We start from the raw sequence: 20,075 nt of genomic DNA on the forward strand, positions 1-20,075 counted from the left end.
AAGGCATAAGGGATAGAGAAGCATAGAGAAATGCACTGGAAATAGACTTATCTCCCTCTTTAGAAAGCAAAGCATGGGGAAGAGAAAGGCAGGATTCTGGACAGATGGAAAGGACGGAGGAATATTTAAGAAGCCAGAACCCCTCAGCACACCAGACACCATGATACGTACCGATAGAGGCTACAAAATTCTCTTCCTTTAAACTTCTAGTGTCCACTTCCTTAGGACCCTTTCCTGTAGCACTTGGTACCCGAGGTCCCAGCTGGGGGACTCTCAGTTGTGCCATAGCCTTTGGGTCCCCCCGCCCAGCCAGACCAGGATCCTTGCCAACTGGGGTATTTACACTTTCTGTTGGACTTCTCTTCCGCTTGTCTGGTTCTGAGAAGAGATCAAATACAGAAAGAGGTCAAAAAAGGAAGCGAATGGGAATAGAGGCAGGGAAATGAGGTAGGAGAAGCCAGGATATGGGAGGATGTGGAATAGAAGAAGTTCAAGGAAAGAAAAGCTAAGACCTTATTTTTCTAAATACCCACTACATAGAAACATGCACTAGAAAATAAAACCCCAAGACCTGATGGGAAGCAGCAAGGCACTGGGAAACTTGCCATGGGAACAATGTGCTGACTCTTTCTGACAAGTGGGGCAGTTGCAGAGGGCATGTTGCCCAGCAGGTACGATCCCTACCTTTACTATAGTAGTGGGTCTGGGCAATTTCCAGAAGGCCAAAGATGCTGGCCATGCCACCCAGACCTGCATGGGCATAAGACTGCTCCAGGCTGAGGACTGTGCACTTGAGGAGATCTAACATTCCCTTGTACACTTTTCGACTGATCTCCTGCAACGACAACCCAGGTCCTAGAATTAGCAAATTCCCTTTGGCAGCCACAGCCCTCTGCTCAGTCGATTCCGACCCTCTAGCCCAAACACTGACCACATCTGGGATGATGTCCTGCCGAGCATCATCTTCTGACTGCACGGTGCGGTTCAGCTTGCTCAGGACAAAGACTCGCAGCTGCTCGCTCTCCAGCAGCCGGCGTACCTTTTTCATGTTGAGCCAGCCCACTCCCTGGCCGTCCAGCACACTGTGTACCACCTCCTTCAGGAATTGCTGGTTCTCACTATAGGGTCCACACACCACTTTTGTGGTTATCAGCTTCTCGGGAGAGCATCTCCCCTTTCACCAGACCATATATTTGCCTCCCGGGGCAAAATGCAAAGCCAAGTCTCTGAATATCATCAGCCTCCACATCCCCCAACTCTGCAGATAACCTGGTTTGCCAAGTCCCACCTCAGCAATTTCACCCTCTTCAACACTGCAAACTGTTACTGCTGCAGTGGATTGGATCAGAAGTGGAAATCAGGCAGGAAACTGATTTCATTTACCATCCTTAGAGCTTCTTTCCCAATCCTGAGCATCCTTCAAGCTTTATACAGGAATCTATCTCCACCTGAGAATTTTTAAAACAGCTCTGCATTTATTACCTAGAATTGCTGGATCGGCCCTGGGGTGATGGAGGTTCTCTTTTCACTGTTGGACTGTGTTTAATGACAGATGACTTTTGGTCCACTAATGCCCTCCTGTTTCCTATAAGCAGGGAAGGCAGAATGAGAGACATTACTGTCATAGTCCAGAAACCCACAGTAGCACAACCCTGGGTCGCCATGTTCCATGCCCATTCCCCAGCAGGGCTGGGTGGGAGTGGCACCAGGGCATCACACACAGGCAGAAAGCAGCCATGGCAATGTGAAGGAGGTGGGGATGGAGACTCAGGCCACTCCACATGCACCAGCAGCATGCCCTGTGGGCAGCATGGGTGTCATGGGGGATAGGCAAGGCAGGTCACTCATGTGATGCCTCTTGCTTCATGAGGAGGATGGCCCTCAGGCAGGCACGGAAGATGCTAGGAAAAAAAAGATCATGCACAGCTCACGGGCAAGACCCACCTTCACCACTCCCGGGGCCGGCTTCAGTAACAATCTCCATTAGAGTATTTAGCCCAAATACTGGGACACAAAATACACAATTAGTAGGTGCACCACAATACCGCATCCCCTTGTACCCATCGATGGAGAGTAAGTCAGATCATCCAAGCATTCTCCCAGAGCTTAAATAGTGGGCACATCAGAGCTGGAAGCCAAGTGACCAGGAGACAACCAAGGCTCTATGGAAGACCATCCTTAAAGGGAAAACTCTCAAAGCCAGGGCTGGGGTAAATGATATGGAGAGCCTGAGGTGCTGAACAGGCACATGCATGAAAGAAGGGCCACTGGTTTTCATGAAACATCTAGCACAGGGGTCCAGAGAGCCTGTGGGCATCCACAGGGGAGAGACTCATCTTGCTGATGCTATCATGGGAAGTGGGGCAGGACTGTGAGGATGGGAAACTGGTAGGAGAGATAAGTGCAGCAAATGAGACGAAGCATCAACATGCAAATGAGAGTTCCAATTGCTCTTCCCCTCAAATGTATCAAATGGAAAGCCAGCAACACTAACACCTTTCCACCTCTAACCTACCCAGCTGTGTATGGATGCATGGGAGCAGCGCTAGTGAGTTCTCAACACTACCACTCTGAAGTCATTTTTGCCCACATATGGCATTTTCCCATCATCACCAAAGACTCCTGATCTTTTTAAACCCTGGGAGTGAGAAGTCAGTTAATATAAGGAGTTGCTTCTCACGATACTTCCTATCAGGATTAAATCTTTCAGCACAATATCCAGAGAAAACAAAAGAAAATAAAATTAAAATCAGAAGAGCCTCTCAAACTGCCAGAGATCACAAGTGAACTGAAACAAGGTCTTAACGGGGTCCAGAAGCCAATTAATACTACCTGGCCCACTCACAGCCTCCAGGTTGACATGAAGCCATAGTAAAAGGCTGGACACCATAAACACTGCCAGGAGCTCCGCAGCTATCCTTCTGTGGGCCAGTTCCTTGGGATGGAGTTCATCCTAAATTCACACAGTGGGAACCTGCCCTTGACTAGGGGCAGCTGATGATCCCTATGTTAGTTGTGTATCTTTGACAAGGTTTCCTGCCAAGAGCGACAGTAATCCCACAATTGCCACTATCCTCAATAATGTAACAGGGCCTTTTCTAGCTACAGATACGGTCTCCATATGACAACCATCGAGAGCCCATGATGTGCAGTGAGAGCCATGAGAAGCAATATGAAGGGCAACAGCCAAATCCAATGATACACGGTACACAGGGCTCCTGACAAGCACCCATAGGCCTGACACACCTTCCAGAGTAACCTAGTTTGGCAAAAGAAAGTTGTAGTTACCTTTCAGACTGGGGAATGGTGTGGTCTTCTCTCGGGCACCTTTGGTGGGCAGTGTGAGGTTTGAAAGGCTGAAACTTGTACTGTGGTTCCGATACAGGCTGCCTATGAGGGTGGGGAGGGTGAGAGCAATGAGTTAGCAGGACGAACAATCAAAGCATCTCCTCCAGTGACTGCAGCACCGTCTTCGTCTCTCCTTTCAGGCAGCATCCCAGTGTGCTAGATCAGACAACCTACACTATCTAGAAGGCACCAAGTCTAACTTAGGGCACACAAAGGAGCCATTGCCAGGAATGCTCAAAACCCAGTACAACCTTCTCTGGCTACCTCCCACAATATCCGTGTTTCTCATCTACTTCTATCAGCATGAAAACTGGTAGTTAATATGCTTCTGGTCTGAAGTGGGTGCAGCTCCTCCCTGGCATCTGAAAAAACTCACAAAATCACAACTATCTCTCTGTTGACTCTCTGAAGTCCTTAGTTTAGAGGTCTATCTCTAATCTTTAAATGATACCACCCCTCATTGCTAGAAATTCTCTAAGTACAAAAATCAAAAATCAATCCCGGAGCTGGGGAAATGCCTCAGTTGGTAGAGTGCTTGTCTCACATGCATAAGGCCCTGGGTTTAATCCCAGCACCACCAAAAAAAAAAAAAAAAAAATCAATCCTGTATAGATTTCAAAGCATGTTCACAAAAGGCCCTCACCAGGCAAAGAAGGTATCAAATATATATCTGAAGCAATATTGACCAGAATATTCCCATAAGTATACAAGTAAGTATGTGATTATGAATTTTTTTTTTCTGGTATCTGGGATTGAACTCGGGGCACTCAACTACTGAGCCACATCCCCAGTCCTATTTTGTATTTTATTTAGAGACAGGGTCTCCACTGAGTTGCTTATCCCCTTGCCATTGCTGAGGCTGGCTTGAACTCGCAATCATCCTGTCTCAGCCTCCAGAGCTGCTCGCATTATAGGTGTGCCCTACCTCGCCCAGCTGATTTTGAATTTAGTGCTTAATTTATGGTTGACCACTCATCTGTCTTGCCTGAAATAAAACTAAACTTCCAGGTATAACAAAATAATGACTAGTCTTTTTTTTTTCCTCCCAGGTATTGGAGATTGAACTTGGGGCCTTGCACATGCTAGGCAAGGGTTCTACCACTGAGCTACTCTCTTTATTTTTTTTAATTTTATTTATTTTTTAAAGATAATTTTTAATATTTTTAAGGTGGACACAATACCTTTATTTTATTTTATTTTATTAATGTGGTGCTGAGGATCGAACCCAGTGCCTCATGCATGCTAGGTGACAGCTCTACCTCTGAGCCACAACCCCAGCCCTATTGTCTTTATTTTGAAGAAGTGACTTGCTAAGTTGCCCAGGCTGGACTAGATAGAACCTACCGGCTTCCCAAGTAGCTGGGATTACAAGTTTGTACTACTGCACCCACATTTTTACTATGTCATCTAAAAGTACTTTATTTAGTATTACCCAAATAATCTGCATTAGAGCCTGGTAATGCCAACCCAGCCCACATCTCAAGTTCTAAGACACATCTGCCATAGTTAGACCCTACCATAGAGAAAAAAGGAAGAGAGCAATGAGAGAGCTTAAGGCACTTACTGGCAAAAGACATGATGCCCCCGAAGCCCTCGGTGCTGTTGTTGGAGATGGTGGAGTTGGGGGAGCTTGCTCGGGAGTCTGACTCTGCTTCGGAGTCACTTGCCAGTTTCAAGCTGTTGGGCCGCAGCAGCTTTTGAGCCCTTGAATGCACAGCGGCACCTATGAGCCCCAGGCAGCGGTACCTAATCTTGGGAGTGTGGTCCTTACACTACACTGCAGTCACTGCTTCCTTCCCACAGCTAAGCCCCTAGATCAAAGAACCACCCTTTAGGGATGGCAGAACCATGAGAGCATTTAGACTCTCAGACTCTCTGATTAACCCTTGCCCAGGGTCCACTGGAGTGAGGTCCTTCAGTCACCCATCTAGAAGGAATCCCCAGGCTCTCACCGATTGCCATTGACATGTTGGCTGAATCGGGGAGTGTAACTTTCCCCCTGCTCATCATCATCTTCCTCAGGGGGAAAGCCATACTGGGGCTCGAAGTATGGATTGTCATAGGTTCGCCGGCGCACTGACCCCTCTCCAATCTCTGTCTGGCGTCTGTCCGTATTCGATTTGCCAATGCTGGGAGGCACGGTAGGGAGGGGCTTGGAGACATCTACTGCTGCCTTATCATCCATCTCTGTAGACTCAGCAGGTTCCTAAGGGCCATATTAAATTTAAAAATATGGTCACATGGTGCCTAATGATGCCTTCCCTTATTCTTAGTCTGGCAGGGCCAGGCCAGATCTATCCCATTCCCAGCCTATAAAATGTGTGGGAAAAAAATCTCTGTGGCACCCCGTTCTCTGTCCCCATAAACTGTACCACGAGCATCTTTGCTGCACCCTGAACAAAGCCCAGTGACCTCCCTCTGGGGTCAAAACTATATCTCAGAGGCTCTAACGTCATAGGGCCTCTGAAGGGTAGTGTGAAGAAAGGCAAATTCACAGCTATAGCATGACCTTTCTAACAGAGACAAGGCCCACACTCCCACCCACGGTTCTCATCCACCCACCCCTCCTCGTGCTCACGTACAGAGCTGGCTCCATGGACGACGGTGCTAGGGCTGCTACAGGCAGTGGTGCTGGAGCTGGAGCGTTCTGGGGGGTTTTCCTGAGAGTTCTCACTGTCTGGGCCAGGCTCCTCTGATTCCTTTTGGTTCTGCAGGTCATCAATCTCCACCTCACTGGCATCCCCAAGTGCTGCATGCGTCAGAGGGTCCACATCTGCCAGAACCCAAGAGAGACAGGTATAGATCATCTCATCCCCAAGCCTAACCCCTGTTTAGAGCAGGCCAATCTCACCAAAGCACACTTACTGGGAGTATCACCATTGATGTCACATTTCATCATTTCACTGACAAAGTCACCCAGGGAGGAGTAAGAAGAGCTTGAGTCATCATAATCCATACTATCGCTGCCACTGCAGAGTGAAGGGCATTAAAAAAAAAGAAAAAGAAACAAACAAACAAAACCAGAAAAAGAGAGGGGAAAAAAAATCTGCAATCAAAACTTGGAAAAACAAAAATGGAGCACACTTTAACTCAAGTTCAGGAATAAGATAAAATAAAGAAGCCAAGAAAAACAATCAACCAAAATAAAATACCAGGCTTCGAAGACTTGACTCCTAACTCCTAAGAGGTTTTGCCTCCCACTATGTGCTGTGGAGAAGGGCTAATAAGAGGGACTGCTCACCTGTCATCAGTGGGGTCAGAGTCAGAGTCACGCTCTGGTGGTACAGTCAGTGCCTCAGCCAGCTGGGAGTTGCTATCATAGACTCGATAGTGGATGGGCTGCAGCTGGTGGGCATACCACTTTGGCTTGTCACCAATCAGGGCTGGATCAAACATATCTACCCAAGGAAGAAAAAGAATAGTTGGGAGCAAGGGGTGAAAGGCAAGTAAACACACAAAAAAGGAAAAAGTCTAAAACAAAACAAGAATGGAGGGCTGGGGTTGTGGCTCAGCGGTAGAGCGCTCGCCTAGCATGTATGGGGCCCTGGGTTTGATCCTTAGCACCACATAAAAATAAATAAATAAAATAAAGGTATTGTGTCGGACTACAACTAAAAAATAAATATTAAAAAAAAAAGCCAAGAATGGAGCCAAGCACGGTGGTGTATGCCTGTAATCCCAGCAGCTCAGGAGGCTAAGACAGGAGGATCATGAGTTCAAAGCCAGCCTCAGGAAAATCGAGGTGCTAAGCAACTCAATGAGACCCTGTCTCTAAATAAAATACAAAATAGGGATGGGGATGTGGCTCAGTGGTCCAGTTCCCCTGAGTTCAATCCCTGGGACCTCCCACCTAAAAAAAAAAAAAAAACAGGAATGGAAGGGACAGGTAAAGATTAGTAAAGAACAAGCTAAAGGAAGGGCCATCAGGAGCTCAAAGATAGAAGGTGGAGCAGAACAGAGGGCAGGTGAACTCACTGTTGTGAATTCGCTGAAAGGCGTAATTGGTGGGGTTTAGGATCCATTCTCCAAAGTACTCCACAGCCTGAGTCCTGGCCAGTTTCTCAGCAAAGGGAGTCTGCCTGGGACGTGAGGCTAAAAAGGAACCGGCTTGGAAAGCTACCACAGGCCGAGGAAATAGTCTCAGGGTGCGGGTGTGCATCTGAAAGCCCTGCAGCATGTTGGCAGAGTTGAAGAACCGTACCATGGCCACTCTGGGGAAGAAGATGACGCTGAGATAAGCTGAGAACCAACCATACCCTGTAAAGTGAGGACTCCACAATTCACAGTGTTAACCACCTCCCAAAGCCATTCTTCAACAGATTTCCAACATCCAAGGGAGAGATATCTTTCATCTATTTTTTGTTTTTTGTTTTGTTTTGTTCCACTTTGCCTTACAGGGATTGAACAAGGGGCCTACCATTAAGCCACATCCCCAGCCCTTTTTTTCTATTTTTTATTTTGAGACAGGGTCTTGTTAAATTGCCCAGCCTGGCCTTAAATTCATGATCCTCCAACCTCAGCCTCCCAAGCCACTGGAATTATAGGTGTACATCATCAAGCCTAGCTTGGAAGAGATTTAGAGAATCATTGGTCTTCTTCTTTCTCTCTCTCTCTCTCTCTCTCTCTCTCTCTCTCTCTTTGGTACCAGGGATGGAACCCAGGGGGTGCTTAACCACTGAGGTACATCCCCAGCCCCTTATTTATTTGTCTGTCTATTTTGAGATAGGGTCTTGCTAAGTTGCTGAAGCTGGCTCTGAACTTGCAATCCTCCTGCCTCAGCCTCCGGAGTTACTATATTATAGGCATGTGCCATCATGCCCTGTGGTCTTTTTCTTTATCCTAAAAAGGTGATAAACTATTCTCTTTGCTTTTGCTAAGGTGGAAAATATAACAAAATATCAAACACATTTTATACATAAAGAAACTCTGGCTATGGGAAGTAGCTAGCCCCAAACCCAAGGGAGCAAAGAAACCAATTTAAGAACTCAGGATTTCTTTAGTTTGCTTGGTCTTACCTGGTTGCAACATCCACTGAATCCACATCATTGCCATAGATGAGCGGGTTGAATTCAGTGGAAGGTGTGGACTGCAGGTCATTAGAAGGCCTTCCCAAGAGAAGTGGGATCTCCTGGCCTTCATGAAATTTTTCCAGATTGAGGATGGGCTGGGTATTGAGACTCATGCTGGCTAGGGCCTGAGGAACAACAAAAAACTCCTCATATAAGGTATCTGGGCAGTTAGCCAATCTTAACTCTAGGAAAGAACATTCTTAAAGTCTTCTACATCACACTTTCTGACCAAAAAGTTCTCAACAGAGAACTGTGCTCTGCAAATCACAGCCAATTCATTTCATAGCCTTCATCTTTGAAAAAAGATTCCAAATATTTTAGCCTTTATAATACTGCCTGAATTATTAAGCCTGAATATTGCTCTCAATCAACCTAGCTCAAGACAACTTGATCAAATCTGACAATAGTTTTCTATTTTTATTTTTTAATGAACAGTTTTTCAAATTGAAATCTATATGGAAACATAACTGAAATTTAAAAACAGTTTCTCTGGAGGAACCAGAGCTTCATGTATTCAGTGTACCCAGTTGAAATCAGCCCCTAGGAGGCTCCATGGGGCAATTTGAAAACCACTGGTCTAGATCAATAATGCTTTTTAAAAGTTAGTGAGCACAGGAATCACCTAGGATGTTGTTAAAAATGCAGATTCTAATTTTGTATGTTTGGGATGGTTCTGAGGTTTGGTTTTGTTTTCAGTACTAGGGATTGAACCTAGGTGTGCTTTATCACTGAACTACATCCCAGCCCTTTTTATTTTTTGTTTCGAAACAGGATTTTGCTAAATTGCCCAGGCTGGCCTCCAACTTGTGATTCTTCTGCTTCAGCTTCCCAAGTAACTGGGTTTACAGGCGATGCTAATGGTCCATGGACCACACTTTTGAGAAGCAGTGGTCAGAATACAAAAATCAATGAGCTCAAGGATCTTAGTTCCTATAAACATTTAAAGTAATAAACTGACATAATTTCTTATATCAACTTCTCCATCTCATCAGTCATACTTAAGCAATTATCAATAATGAAAACACAGTAAATGAAGACAGCTAGAAGTTTCTGAACTTGCAATCCTACCAGACTCTGCAGCAAGGTATCATATTACATGAGCAGTGATGAAGCAAGGGAGAGTGACAAGGATACAAAATGACCCATTTAAACTCAAACATATACCATCTAGAGAAACTACTGAGTACTTCAGACAACACAGGAAAAAAAGATTTCTAAAGACCTTTCAAAAGAGAGTGGGATTAATAAAAATAAACACAGTGCTAGCTACTGCTTGTCCTATATAACACATACAGCAGGGGAAGGGAATGTAGCCTTATTGTGTTTTACCTCCAGGTACTGTTTGGCATGCAGAAGGAGGAGAAGAAAATGAACCAATGAAAAACAGATGTAAGGGATTACTCAAAAAAGGATTTTTTGGAGGGGGAAGGGGTGCTGGAGATTGAATCCAGGGGTGATTTACCACTCAGCTACATCCCAGAACATTTTTTAATTTTTTCCTATTTTGAGACAGGGACTCACTAAGTTGCTAAGACTGGCCTTGACTTATAGTCCTTCTGCCTTAGCCTCCTGAGTTGCTAGAATTACAGGTATGCATCACCACACTCCCCTCCAAAAAAGGAATTTTTGAGGAAAGGATTCTATAGGGACTATAGGATCAATTCAAGGAGACAGTATAAAAGGAGCCCAACGGTCCAAGCCTGATGGTCCAAACTGCAAACTCCCATCTTAGAAAATTGAGAGAATGCTCCAAGGCCATAAAGAATGGCAGACACGACAAGAAATAGAAAGTAAAAATCATTTTATACAGCATCATACAGTGACAAGGCATACAACAAATTAGAAGGAATCCTTTTGAGATTCACCCCTGCCACGCAAAATTGGATATACCTCTTCTTGAACCCAACAGAGGCAAAGAAAATCTACTTTGTAAAGTAGTGAAAATCTGCTTTGTAAAGTCTAAAATGAAACAGGGTCTTAGAATAGCTGCCTTCCTACAGCAACCCCAGGGCATCTATTACTCCCTTTCCTTTCATTCACTCTTCACCTACCTGCTTTAAATGTTTTTTCAGCTCTAATGATTCTGGCTCTGGCAGGATGGGGAGCAATTCTGCATTGGTTGGGGCGATCACCTGTACCAGAGAAAAGATAAAAGCAAGACCTTAGAATAACTAATCAGAAGTTTCACTTCCATAAGGGTAAAGAAGATAATAGGAAGATTTTATGTGTATAATATTATCACATGTTACACACACACACACACACACATCTGAAAAAAATATATACCTAAATGTTATTGGTGACTAGATAATAAGGTTACAGTTCTTATTTTTTTCTCTTCATGTATTTTTGTTTTCCAATGAACACTTATAAAGTTTTTCTAAAGTTTTAATGTACTCATGCTGCAAGATGTAAATATAATGTTTTTTTAAGTCTGCCCTGAAAGGGCCATTTCTTTTTTTTTTTAATAATATTTATTTTCTAGTTTTCAGCAGACACAACATCTTTGTTTGTATGTGGTGCTGAGGAGCGAACCCGGGCCGCACGCATGCCAGGCGAGCGTGCTACCGCTTGAGCCACATCCCCAGCCCAGGGCCATTTCTTACTGGAAACCATATCCCAGGAAAAGCATCAGGAGATCTACACCATATAATGATACCATAAAAGTAACTGTCCTGGGCCAGGGCTCTATCTCAGTGGCAGAGCGCTTGCCGAGCACGTGTGAGGCACTGGGTTCAATCTCCAGCACCACATAAAGATAAACAAATAAAATAAAGGCATGCTGTCCATCTACAACTACAAAAAAAAAAAAGCAACTGTCCTACTGCTCTTAAAGAATGCTGGAAGAGCACTTAATTCTGGCAAAACTAAATCCTTTAAACCTAACCATGGGCCTATCCTGACAATAAATAAAAGCAGCATGAGTAAAAGTTGTTTTAACGAGTATCACAACAGAAACATCTAGAAAAACGGGTATCACAGGATTGGGTCTAGAACATAATCTTACTCTACGATGCCTTAGCCAGAACCTTACCCTATTGCTGTCCAGATCCACTAGCCATACATCATCAGGCATTTTGAAGTCTAGTTTGTAGAGGAAGAAGCTGGCAGGGACCCCAATGATGTAGGGGGTTGGGGCCAACAGCAGCTGTAGAAAGGATAAGAAGATAAGAAACAAAGTTCAAAACCTATTATAAGCACTTATCAAGTCAGGATTTTTCTAGATAAGGAAATATAGACTCAAAATCCTATTTTCAAAACCCTTAAGCTGGTCTGGGGTTGTGACTCAGTGGTAGAGCGCTTGCTTAGCATGTGTGAGGCACTGGGTTCAATTCTCAGCACTGCATATAAATAAATGAATAAAATAAAGGTTCACCAACATCTAAAAAATTAAAAATAAAAAACCCCTTAAGCTAGTTGTATTTTAAAATTCAGAATTTTTCAGATTTTAGAAAGGCAAGACAACATATTTTCTGTATATTATGTAATATCTACAGCAGTGTAGCAAGTAGTCTACAATCATCAACTGTGATTATGGAATTTTTTCTTTTTTGCAGTACTTGGGATCAAATACAAGGCCTTGTGCATGCTAGACAAGTGCTCTACCACTGAGCTACACCCCCAGCCTTTAACTCTGATTTTAAAGAAAAGAAATAAAGAAATTATAAATAGCATAGATTTTGTCACTAAGTCAGTTTAAATCCATCAGTCATAGACAAATAATTTATAAGGGATTGAGGACAAGTATTGACTGACAGCTTCTCTGGGCATTGAGCCTGATCCCTTATAAAGATACAGGTTACAAAGCTAGAAGACACCTTCAGACTCACCTGCTCTGCCGATGCCATGCAGGTGGGAAGCAGTGGGATGACAGGAAACATATACTCTAGGGGGTAGATCATTGCCACAAATGCCATCACAGACATGGAGAGTGCATTGTAGTCTCGGGACTGTAGCACCACCTGCCACAGCCACACCAGAAGAGTCACTCAACAGCATAAAATCAGGTTGACAAGAAAACAGCTTTCAACACTACAATTTAATTCTCTCACCATGTCTATAGCTGCAGCTTAGCTTCCACAATCATCTCTGTCCCATGTGCTACCATGTCTGCCACCTCCCTAACTAAGCACTGAAGAAATCTTCACTTGAATCATTACCTTCCTAGTTCTTTTGCTCCCTCCCTATCCCAAAAGTGGAACAGGACTACTGATATCTCCTGAGAATTAAGTCAGTGTAATTAAGGATAATTCAACTGAGTGACAAGCCTCTAAAAACACCCTACATGATACCAGTACCTTAATTCAACCCATATCTAATGAATACCTGCCATACATCTGGCATTGTTATTCCTGGACATGAAAAGATGAAAATGTCAGTCCCTGTCCTCAAAGAGCTCATTGTCTAGCCTCTGCCACAGTGTCAAGCTCTTTCCCTAGAAAGTCTGTGCAGCTGGCCCTCTCACCTTGTGCTCCAACAGGATGCAGGTTAGCACCTGAAGACAAGCATCTACACCCAGAAGTTCCAAGGGAAGGTGCAGAGGGAAATCCACTAGGGTGAATCGAGAAGGGTCTGGAAGAGCAAAGGTCAAAGCTGGCTGGAGCTCCTGGGGAAGGACTTCAATGTCTACTCGCTTCTGCCCAGAGACAGGTACTGGGGAGCGCAGCAATCGATAAATCCAGGCCTCGATCTCTCGAAGGTCATGCAGAAGGGCACTTGACTTCTCTTCCACTAGCAGTGATCCAGTAAAGATACGCCACATGGTGTCCCTAAGGAGCACACAGCAGCTGTCAGACATAAGCATTAGGAGCTGATACCTCATTGCAACCCAATATAACTATGGAGGGTATAATGACAATTGGAAAAGGACTACCATTAGGAAATCCCACTCTTTGAGCTCCATTGGGACCAGAAGCTATTTACATAAGGGCAAGAACAACTGTAAAATGCATAGGTAGTAGGACTTAATGACATGCCCACCATAAAACATCAAACTCCTCGGTATTATTCCAAGCCCAATTATGATAGGAGGTTCAGCTCAGCAGCTGTCTTCTGCTTAGTTAAGGGCTAATGTGTTTAAATAGGTTTAAAGCGCCTGCATAGGAAATTTCCCACGCCCCTCACAGACCAATTATAACTAACCTCTAACCGCTTCCCCCTCTTCCGAGCATGAGCAGCAAACTGTACCTTTGTACACCTCGAGGGATGCCCAATTTCTTGCCCAGCAGCCGTTCGCTACAGCAGTCCACCAGCCGTTTGAGGGTATACAGACACTCTCGGAAGGTGGAGAAGAAAGGGTAGTGGCTGAGCACACACAGGGATGTCAGAGTACTGTTGCGGGACCTGCTGCCTGCCTTGACCCGGCGTTTGCCCCGAGGAGACTGGTTCACATCGGGGGTGGAGTCAGCACTAGGAGGCTGCAGGGATGAGCCACTCTCTGAGCTTTCTGTGCCAACCTCTTCTGAGGCACAGGTGGCACCAGTCCCTTCCTTCCCACGGGACCCTGCCCCGCCTTCCCCCTTTTCCTTAGGCATTCGCTTTTGGAAGGAACGGTAGAAATTAACACAGATGCCATAACGTGTGACACCAGTGTCCTTGTCAGTGAGGGTGAAGACAAAGGAGGTATCATCCCGAAGGCTCATGCGCCGCTGCCGCACACTCAGACAGCCCTCTGGCTGGCAGAAGAACACTACATCTGGAGGCAGGGGAAACTCAGGGTGGTCCTCTAGCGGGTATCGCCGTAGCAATTCAGGAGTCTGGGCCACACTGTCACTGCTCGGGTGCCTGAAGAATATAAAGACAAACTCAGCAGCCTGAAGAGATAGAAGATGCTATCAAATTTTAACCACAGTCAACAAATAAAGCTCAGAATGTCCTTGTGGATAAAGTAACCCAACTATAGGACCTTGGAAAACATTAGCTGGCAGGCTGAATGTAGTCTGCACTGTCATGAAGACATACACCTATCCTGAAAAAAACTTTCAACAATAAAATGATCACTAACACCTATGACAACATCTTTCAAAGAGTACTAGCTAACGAATTACCAAAAGAGTATATGTAGGTAGATTAGGAGTGCAATGTACTTTTGCTTTTTATAAAATAAGAAAATTCAGATATAAAAAAATTATATTTGCTCAAAATCACAAAGATGCTAATTAAGAACAGAGCTTTGCTCTGTTTCTGTCCAGACCAACACTCTGGATCTACCCAATGTGTTGTTTTCCCTGTGGGCATCAATGCTCCCATAAGGGTAAAATAAAAGGAAAAACTGAGATATGCAAAGCAACATGGAAACAGAGAAGAAGAATTGCATATTTTGTGGCTATCCCACATGACAAAACAAAGATATCTCTTCTTGGTTACCTGGCCCCTACGATCACTAGATAGTCAAGTAACCGGGGACAGAACTTCTTCTTTTGCACCATGGTTCCAATTCATCAGTTCATCTCAGAGAAACTTCAGGGCACCAAGCAAGGAGTCTCATTCCCAGGAAGAATTCTGTTATTATCTGATAATCCAAGTCTAATAGGAAAAAAGGACTGATAAGATTTCATTGCTGTGCCTGAGTGAATCATCCCTCTGTCAACTTCATCCCAATCAGGGGCACAGGTCAGAAGAATTTCCACTTTAGTACTAAAGACAGGAGAACTTGACACTTGTCTAGCCTAGTGTCTAGGCTTATGAGTTCACAGAGTCAAATGACTAGTAGGATACGGAGCTGGGGATGTAGTTCAGTGGTAGAGTGCTTACCTAATGGGGCCAAGGCCCTGGGTTCAATTCCCAGCACCTAAAAAAAAAAAAAGAAAAGAAAAAAAAGAGGGGGAGAAGGAGAAATAATGGCTCCTGTCCCCATCACTATCAAGTGTGGCTCATTTTCAGTCTAGCCCCTGGGGCTCTGTTTCTGAAAAACAGACCTGGGCAGTGTAATACTGACTCAGTCATTATGATAACAAAAATTAAGTCACTTTCAGGACTGCTCCAAGGATGATTGGGATCAAACCAGACTCTTCAATCAGCACTAATCTGTATTTCTAGGTCTAGATGGAAACCTAATTATTCTGTTTCAACAATCCTCATTTAGCTTGATGAGAAACTACCATATAGACTGTCTAGTTAATTGCACTCAGACAATAACAACAGCTGGCTATTCTAGCTCATGTGATCACAGATGAAGAATGTCCATACCCCAGTTGCCCCATTTCAATCATTTTTCTCCCCCATCAAGCAAGAAAAGGGCCCAGTGGCCATGGCTACTGGCTCTGCCCTTGGTGCTGAAGCAGTTACTCTCTATTCTGGTCTCAAGATCAGAATCAGTAATACAATACATACAGATGAGGCCTTATTCTATTCCTTTTTTTTTTTTTTTATTTTTAGTTGTAGATGGACACAACATCTTTATTTAATTTATTTTTTTAATGTGGTGCTGAGGATCGAATCCAGCACCTCCCATGTGCCAGGCAAGTGCTCTATCACTGAGCCACAGCCACAGCCCTCTACTTTTTCTTATAGAAATTATGAATTAAGTGTGACATGCTAGGATTTCTCCAGTTTCAAGGAAGGGTGTTCACAGGAATTCCTAAACTATAGTTCTAAAATTAGGAAAAGTTGCCAGGCACAATGGCACATGCCTGTAATGCCAGCGCTCAGGAGGCAGGAGGATCACAAAACCAAAGCCAACCTCAGCAACTTAACAAAGCCCTAAGCAACTTAGTGAGACCCTGGCTCAAACTAAAAATAAAAAGGGCTGGTGATATATCTTGGTAGTTAAGTACCCCTGGAGTCAATCCCTGCTACCAAAAATAAAAATAAATAAATAAAAAGAAAGAAAAGAAAAGAAAATTAGGAAAAGCTTACATGATCCTAATTATCTGTTATTTCCTGTTGAGTCTCCATATACTTCTCTAAATAAAATGTTTCACTCCACTACAAGGTATTTCCAGTGCTCCACAATTTTGCCTTTGCTCTGCACACAGTCACACAGAGAATCCCATTACACTACAAAACACACACACCACTCCTTCATCTGCTGCTGTGTGCACTCCCATACATATAGAAACACACACACCCCCAGTTTACTTAACGCCCTATTTGGTTTAGATTATGAGTAGAAGTTCTATCTTTTTCTCCCCTACCTAATAATAAACAAGACCTAGTTGCAACGCCTCACATCCTCAAAATATTGCTTTTTTCTCTTGCTCCCAATGCAGGACCTACAGGTAATAGGATTCAGTTTTATCTCCATAGTGACTCTTGCTCCTAGCACTATTTATAGAAGAGTTACAGCCCCTCCCCTGCTTGGTGACCGCTCAGTGCTAGCAGCTGCTACTCCAGAGCCGCCAGGGCCCATAACAATTCACTCTCCGTAAACCTAGAGACACCTCTTTCATGACAGCACCTGCTAAAAATTAGGTTATCTTTTCCCTTGTCTGCCACCAGTCTGCACTTTTCCACAATCCTGGCTTTTGATAGAGATATCCCCTCATCACCAAGTTCCGAGAATGTCATACACTCACTCATTTCTGGGAATCACTAGTGTTTAACAACCCCAAACAGTCCTTTGGTTCTCCCAACTGCTGGAGTCATGAGCATACTCCAGAAGGTGGGGCATTATTATACAGCTGAGCTCAGCTCCTCCTAGGCAGAATGAAAAAGGCAGAGAAATGGAGAAATGAAATGGGATGTGGATAAAAACAATTCATTATATAAAGAAATGTGTAGAAATGTTTAGAGTAAAAGCCAAAGTGTCTTAAAGTAAAACAGAATTTAGCTGGTGTGGTGGCACAAGCCTGTAATCCCAGCGGCTTAGGAGACTGAGACAGGAGGATCACGAGTTCAAAGCCAGCCTCAGTAATTTAGGAAGGCCCTAAGCAACTCAGTGAAAAAAAGTAAAACAGAATTTATAGGACTGGAATTCTAGGTTAAGCTTTGAAATATAGGTTTACATAGAAAACCATAAGATCTTTGTGGCTAAGATCTCATCCATCAGGCCTGAAACATCTCCTACTACTAATTAGACACAGGGCCTCTCTAGCCTTGGTGAAATATCAGGTCCTCTCCACTGAGAACCATTTGAAAAAACTCAAGTCATTATCACGTTCTACAGTTCTTATCTCCTTCCAGCCACAAGGGCTCTGAGATCTGTGATTATCCACATCTCAGCAACCTTCAGTTTTTCAGATTGCAAAGATAAAGGCTTTCTTCTCATTCTCTCCTCTCACTCTCTTTTCCACAGACTTTAAAATTTCTACCACCATCTATAACTCACTCTATCTTCAAAATAGGCTAGGACTCCACCTCTTGCCTCAACCCTATTTGCTAAGGCAGAGCACCAAGCTCCCATCTCCATATAATCCTAAGGCATCAAACTCAAAACATATATCTTTCTATCCTACATGACCAACATCTAGAATCCACAATCCTTTAGATTATCCATGCCTTTTCAGCCTAAAATGGCCATGCTAACCAAACGTTTAGATTTGTCCTTCGGTTTGGGCAGGATCTCATAGTAAAACCACAGGAACCCCGAGGGCGATATGACATCTTTGCTGACGTGAGCACCTCCTCTCCTCCCCCTCCCCAGGCAGTGACCTTGCAAGCTCATCAGCACAGACTGGTCCAGCGTGAGGAAGAACTGGAGCAATGAGGCCGGCGATAGGCAGGGTTGGGGAAGAGGGGAGGGCAGGAAAAGAAGCAAGAATTGAGATGCACGAGCCTGGAAAGGGGGAGCAGTTGCAGGAGAGATTAAATGGTGCCTCCACTCTCCCTACTCTTCAGCAAGTCAGTTTTGAAGCATCAAGTTCAAAATATACACACATATATTTGAGAATGTATTTATTTTAAAGAAACAAATGTGGCTCTCCAAATCCTCACCAGAAATAAGGCACACGCACTCACACACGCGCACCAGCACACTCATGCCAGGCGCGAGTGCCGGCTGGGACCCGGGCTGGACACTTCTGCCCGCCCCCTCACCTGCTGGACAGTTCCCCACCCCCGCCCCGCAACCAGCGCCGCCCGCAAGGCAGGAACCGAGCGGAGCTGCTCTCATCCCGGAGCCCGCACCCCCTCGGCGGCCGGAGCGCCCACACCTCTGGCCGCTGCCCTTCCTCCTAAGACTCCCCAGTCCCTCTGGACATCCATGACCCTTTACCTTCCTTCAGTCCTTCCTCAGAGACCCTTTCTTCACGGAGCCCGTCCCTCTCAGAGCCCGCTTCCCCCAGGAGTCCCCAGATGCCTGTCCAGGACCCCCAGTGGCCCGGACTGTCCTACCTCCCGAACCTCGGGGGACCTGCCAGGCCGGCTGGACGTCCCCCAGCAGCCGAGCGTCAGTCGCTACCTCGCGAGGCGCCGCTGCGAGCGGGCTCCAGTTCCGCGTCCGCACCGGGGGGCGCGTACCACTCGGAGCCGGTGCGGAAGGGGGAAGCTGAGGGGGGCTGGGGCTGTACCATTCGCCCCGGGGGCAGGGCTGCACCAAGCCGACCGCTGAAAGGTGGAGCCGACTTCGGAAGAAAGGAGGCTGCGCACACACCTATCCGTGTGCGAGTGGGAAGGGATGGGAAGCGCTGGGCCAGCCCAGCGCCGCTGCGTGCTAAGGGGAGGATCCAAAGGAATACCTTTTGTTTAGGTTGCTCAAATAGATTTTAATTAGGCATTATCATAGAGCCCATTTCAAGGAAATGTTCATTGACCTGAAAGTGACTTCTCAAGATAAACTGCTCCTGAGACTTCCTGACCGTCTCCCCGCACCTCACCTTGCTACCCCCACTCGCGTTTTGGAAGGGTCCAGCCGCCGGAGCTGGAAAGCTGGCTACCCAGCCGGTGGAGTCTACCAATCCCGGGTGGCGGGGGGACTTGAGGCTGGAAGGCGCGGCCGCGGTATCACCTACACCAGGCACGCACGGAAGGGGGCAGAACGGTGCCGCGGTGCCCGCTGGGAAATGGAGTCCGGTCCTTTTGAACGCTCAAACACAACCCTAGGCAGCTTCTCCAGGCCCCAAGGGACTTTTCTTCCCGTCCCACAGATCCCTGGGGGCTGAAAGGAGGGGATACCTGGCCCTGGGTCTTTCAGGTTGCGTCCTTTTTATCAGATGCCAAGGGAAAAACTAAGGCTTTAGACACTTACGCGTGAAAGGTAATTGGCTGTTAAATACAGCTCCTCTTACCCCCACAGAAAGACCACTCGCTCCCACCTGCATTACTATTATTGGGGAGAGGGTATCTAAGCCTCAGCATTTCATTCACCCATATGGCATAATTGGGGCTAGTAAAAGAAGGTCCCCCTCACTGCCAAGATTGTTACTTGTGACATGCCTCCCTCCTCTAAGTCTGGAGGTTGATCCTAAAGGATGCAGGCTTTCTCCTCCACTGCTGTAAGCCCAATTCAGAAATTGTTTTCTCTTGCTCTGTAGCTTCTTGATCTCCCTCCAACAAACAGGGTGGGACCTATCAGCGAGGCCACCCTGAGGTATTTATGGCCAAGCCACAGAGTGACATTGGAGAATTTCTTTTGGGGCCCTGTGGGGAAAAACAGGAAGTGGTGGAGGCAGGGCCCTGGAGAACTCTGTGCAAAGTGGCCCCAGGTTCATCCATTTGGTTGGGTCAGTAGGTCTTCAGATGGAGCACAGCTTTAGCAGGCCCCCCCCACTGCCCAGCAGC

The 20,075-nt window shown here is 45.5% G+C and overlaps 1 protein-coding gene across 39 annotated transcripts in view; it reads right to left on the reverse strand.

Moving 5' to 3' along the window:
• Positions 1-19,984, reverse strand: part of Madd (MAP kinase activating death domain) — a 45,838-nt gene extending 25,854 nt beyond the window's left edge. For 9 of the 39 annotated variants that reach the window (XM_071616197.1, XM_071616196.1, XM_071616194.1 and 6 more), the window contains exons 1-21: positions 18,690-19,984; positions 15,171-15,207; positions 14,784-14,942; positions 13,605-14,201; positions 12,883-13,186; positions 12,248-12,379; positions 11,452-11,565; positions 10,469-10,549; positions 8,364-8,542; positions 7,324-7,559; positions 6,590-6,746; positions 6,214-6,317; positions 5,931-6,121; positions 5,301-5,554; positions 4,913-5,052; positions 3,289-3,390; positions 1,945-2,004; positions 1,483-1,585; positions 932-1,118; positions 685-835; positions 172-378 (exon numbers count right to left, since the gene is read on the reverse strand). In XM_071616197.1, the coding sequence (XP_071472298.1) occupies positions 172-378; positions 685-835; positions 932-1,118; positions 1,483-1,585; positions 1,945-2,004; positions 3,289-3,390; positions 4,913-5,052; positions 5,301-5,554; positions 5,931-6,121; positions 6,214-6,317; positions 6,590-6,746; positions 7,324-7,559; positions 8,364-8,542; positions 10,469-10,549; positions 11,452-11,565; positions 12,248-12,379; positions 12,883-13,186; positions 13,605-14,201; positions 14,784-14,845 (3,361 nt within the window). In that variant the 5' untranslated portion in view covers positions 14,846-14,942; positions 15,171-15,207; positions 18,690-19,984. The remainder of the gene's footprint in view (positions 1-171; positions 379-684; positions 836-931; positions 1,119-1,482; positions 1,586-1,944; positions 2,005-3,288; positions 3,391-4,912; positions 5,053-5,300; positions 5,555-5,930; positions 6,122-6,213; positions 6,318-6,589; positions 6,747-7,323; positions 7,560-8,363; positions 8,543-10,468; positions 10,550-11,451; positions 11,566-12,247; positions 12,380-12,882; positions 13,187-13,604; positions 14,202-14,783; positions 14,943-15,170; positions 15,208-18,689) is intronic. The other 30 variants (XM_071616208.1, XM_071616207.1, XM_071616205.1 and 27 more) reach the window with 8 other exon arrangements.
• Positions 19,985-20,075: the final 91 nt, after the last annotated feature.

Source organism: Marmota flaviventris, chromosome 9 (assembly GCF_047511675.1).
Source record: "Marmota flaviventris isolate mMarFla1 chromosome 9, mMarFla1.hap1, whole genome shotgun sequence".
Classification (NCBI taxonomy): Eukaryota; Metazoa; Chordata; class Mammalia; order Rodentia; family Sciuridae; genus Marmota; species Marmota flaviventris.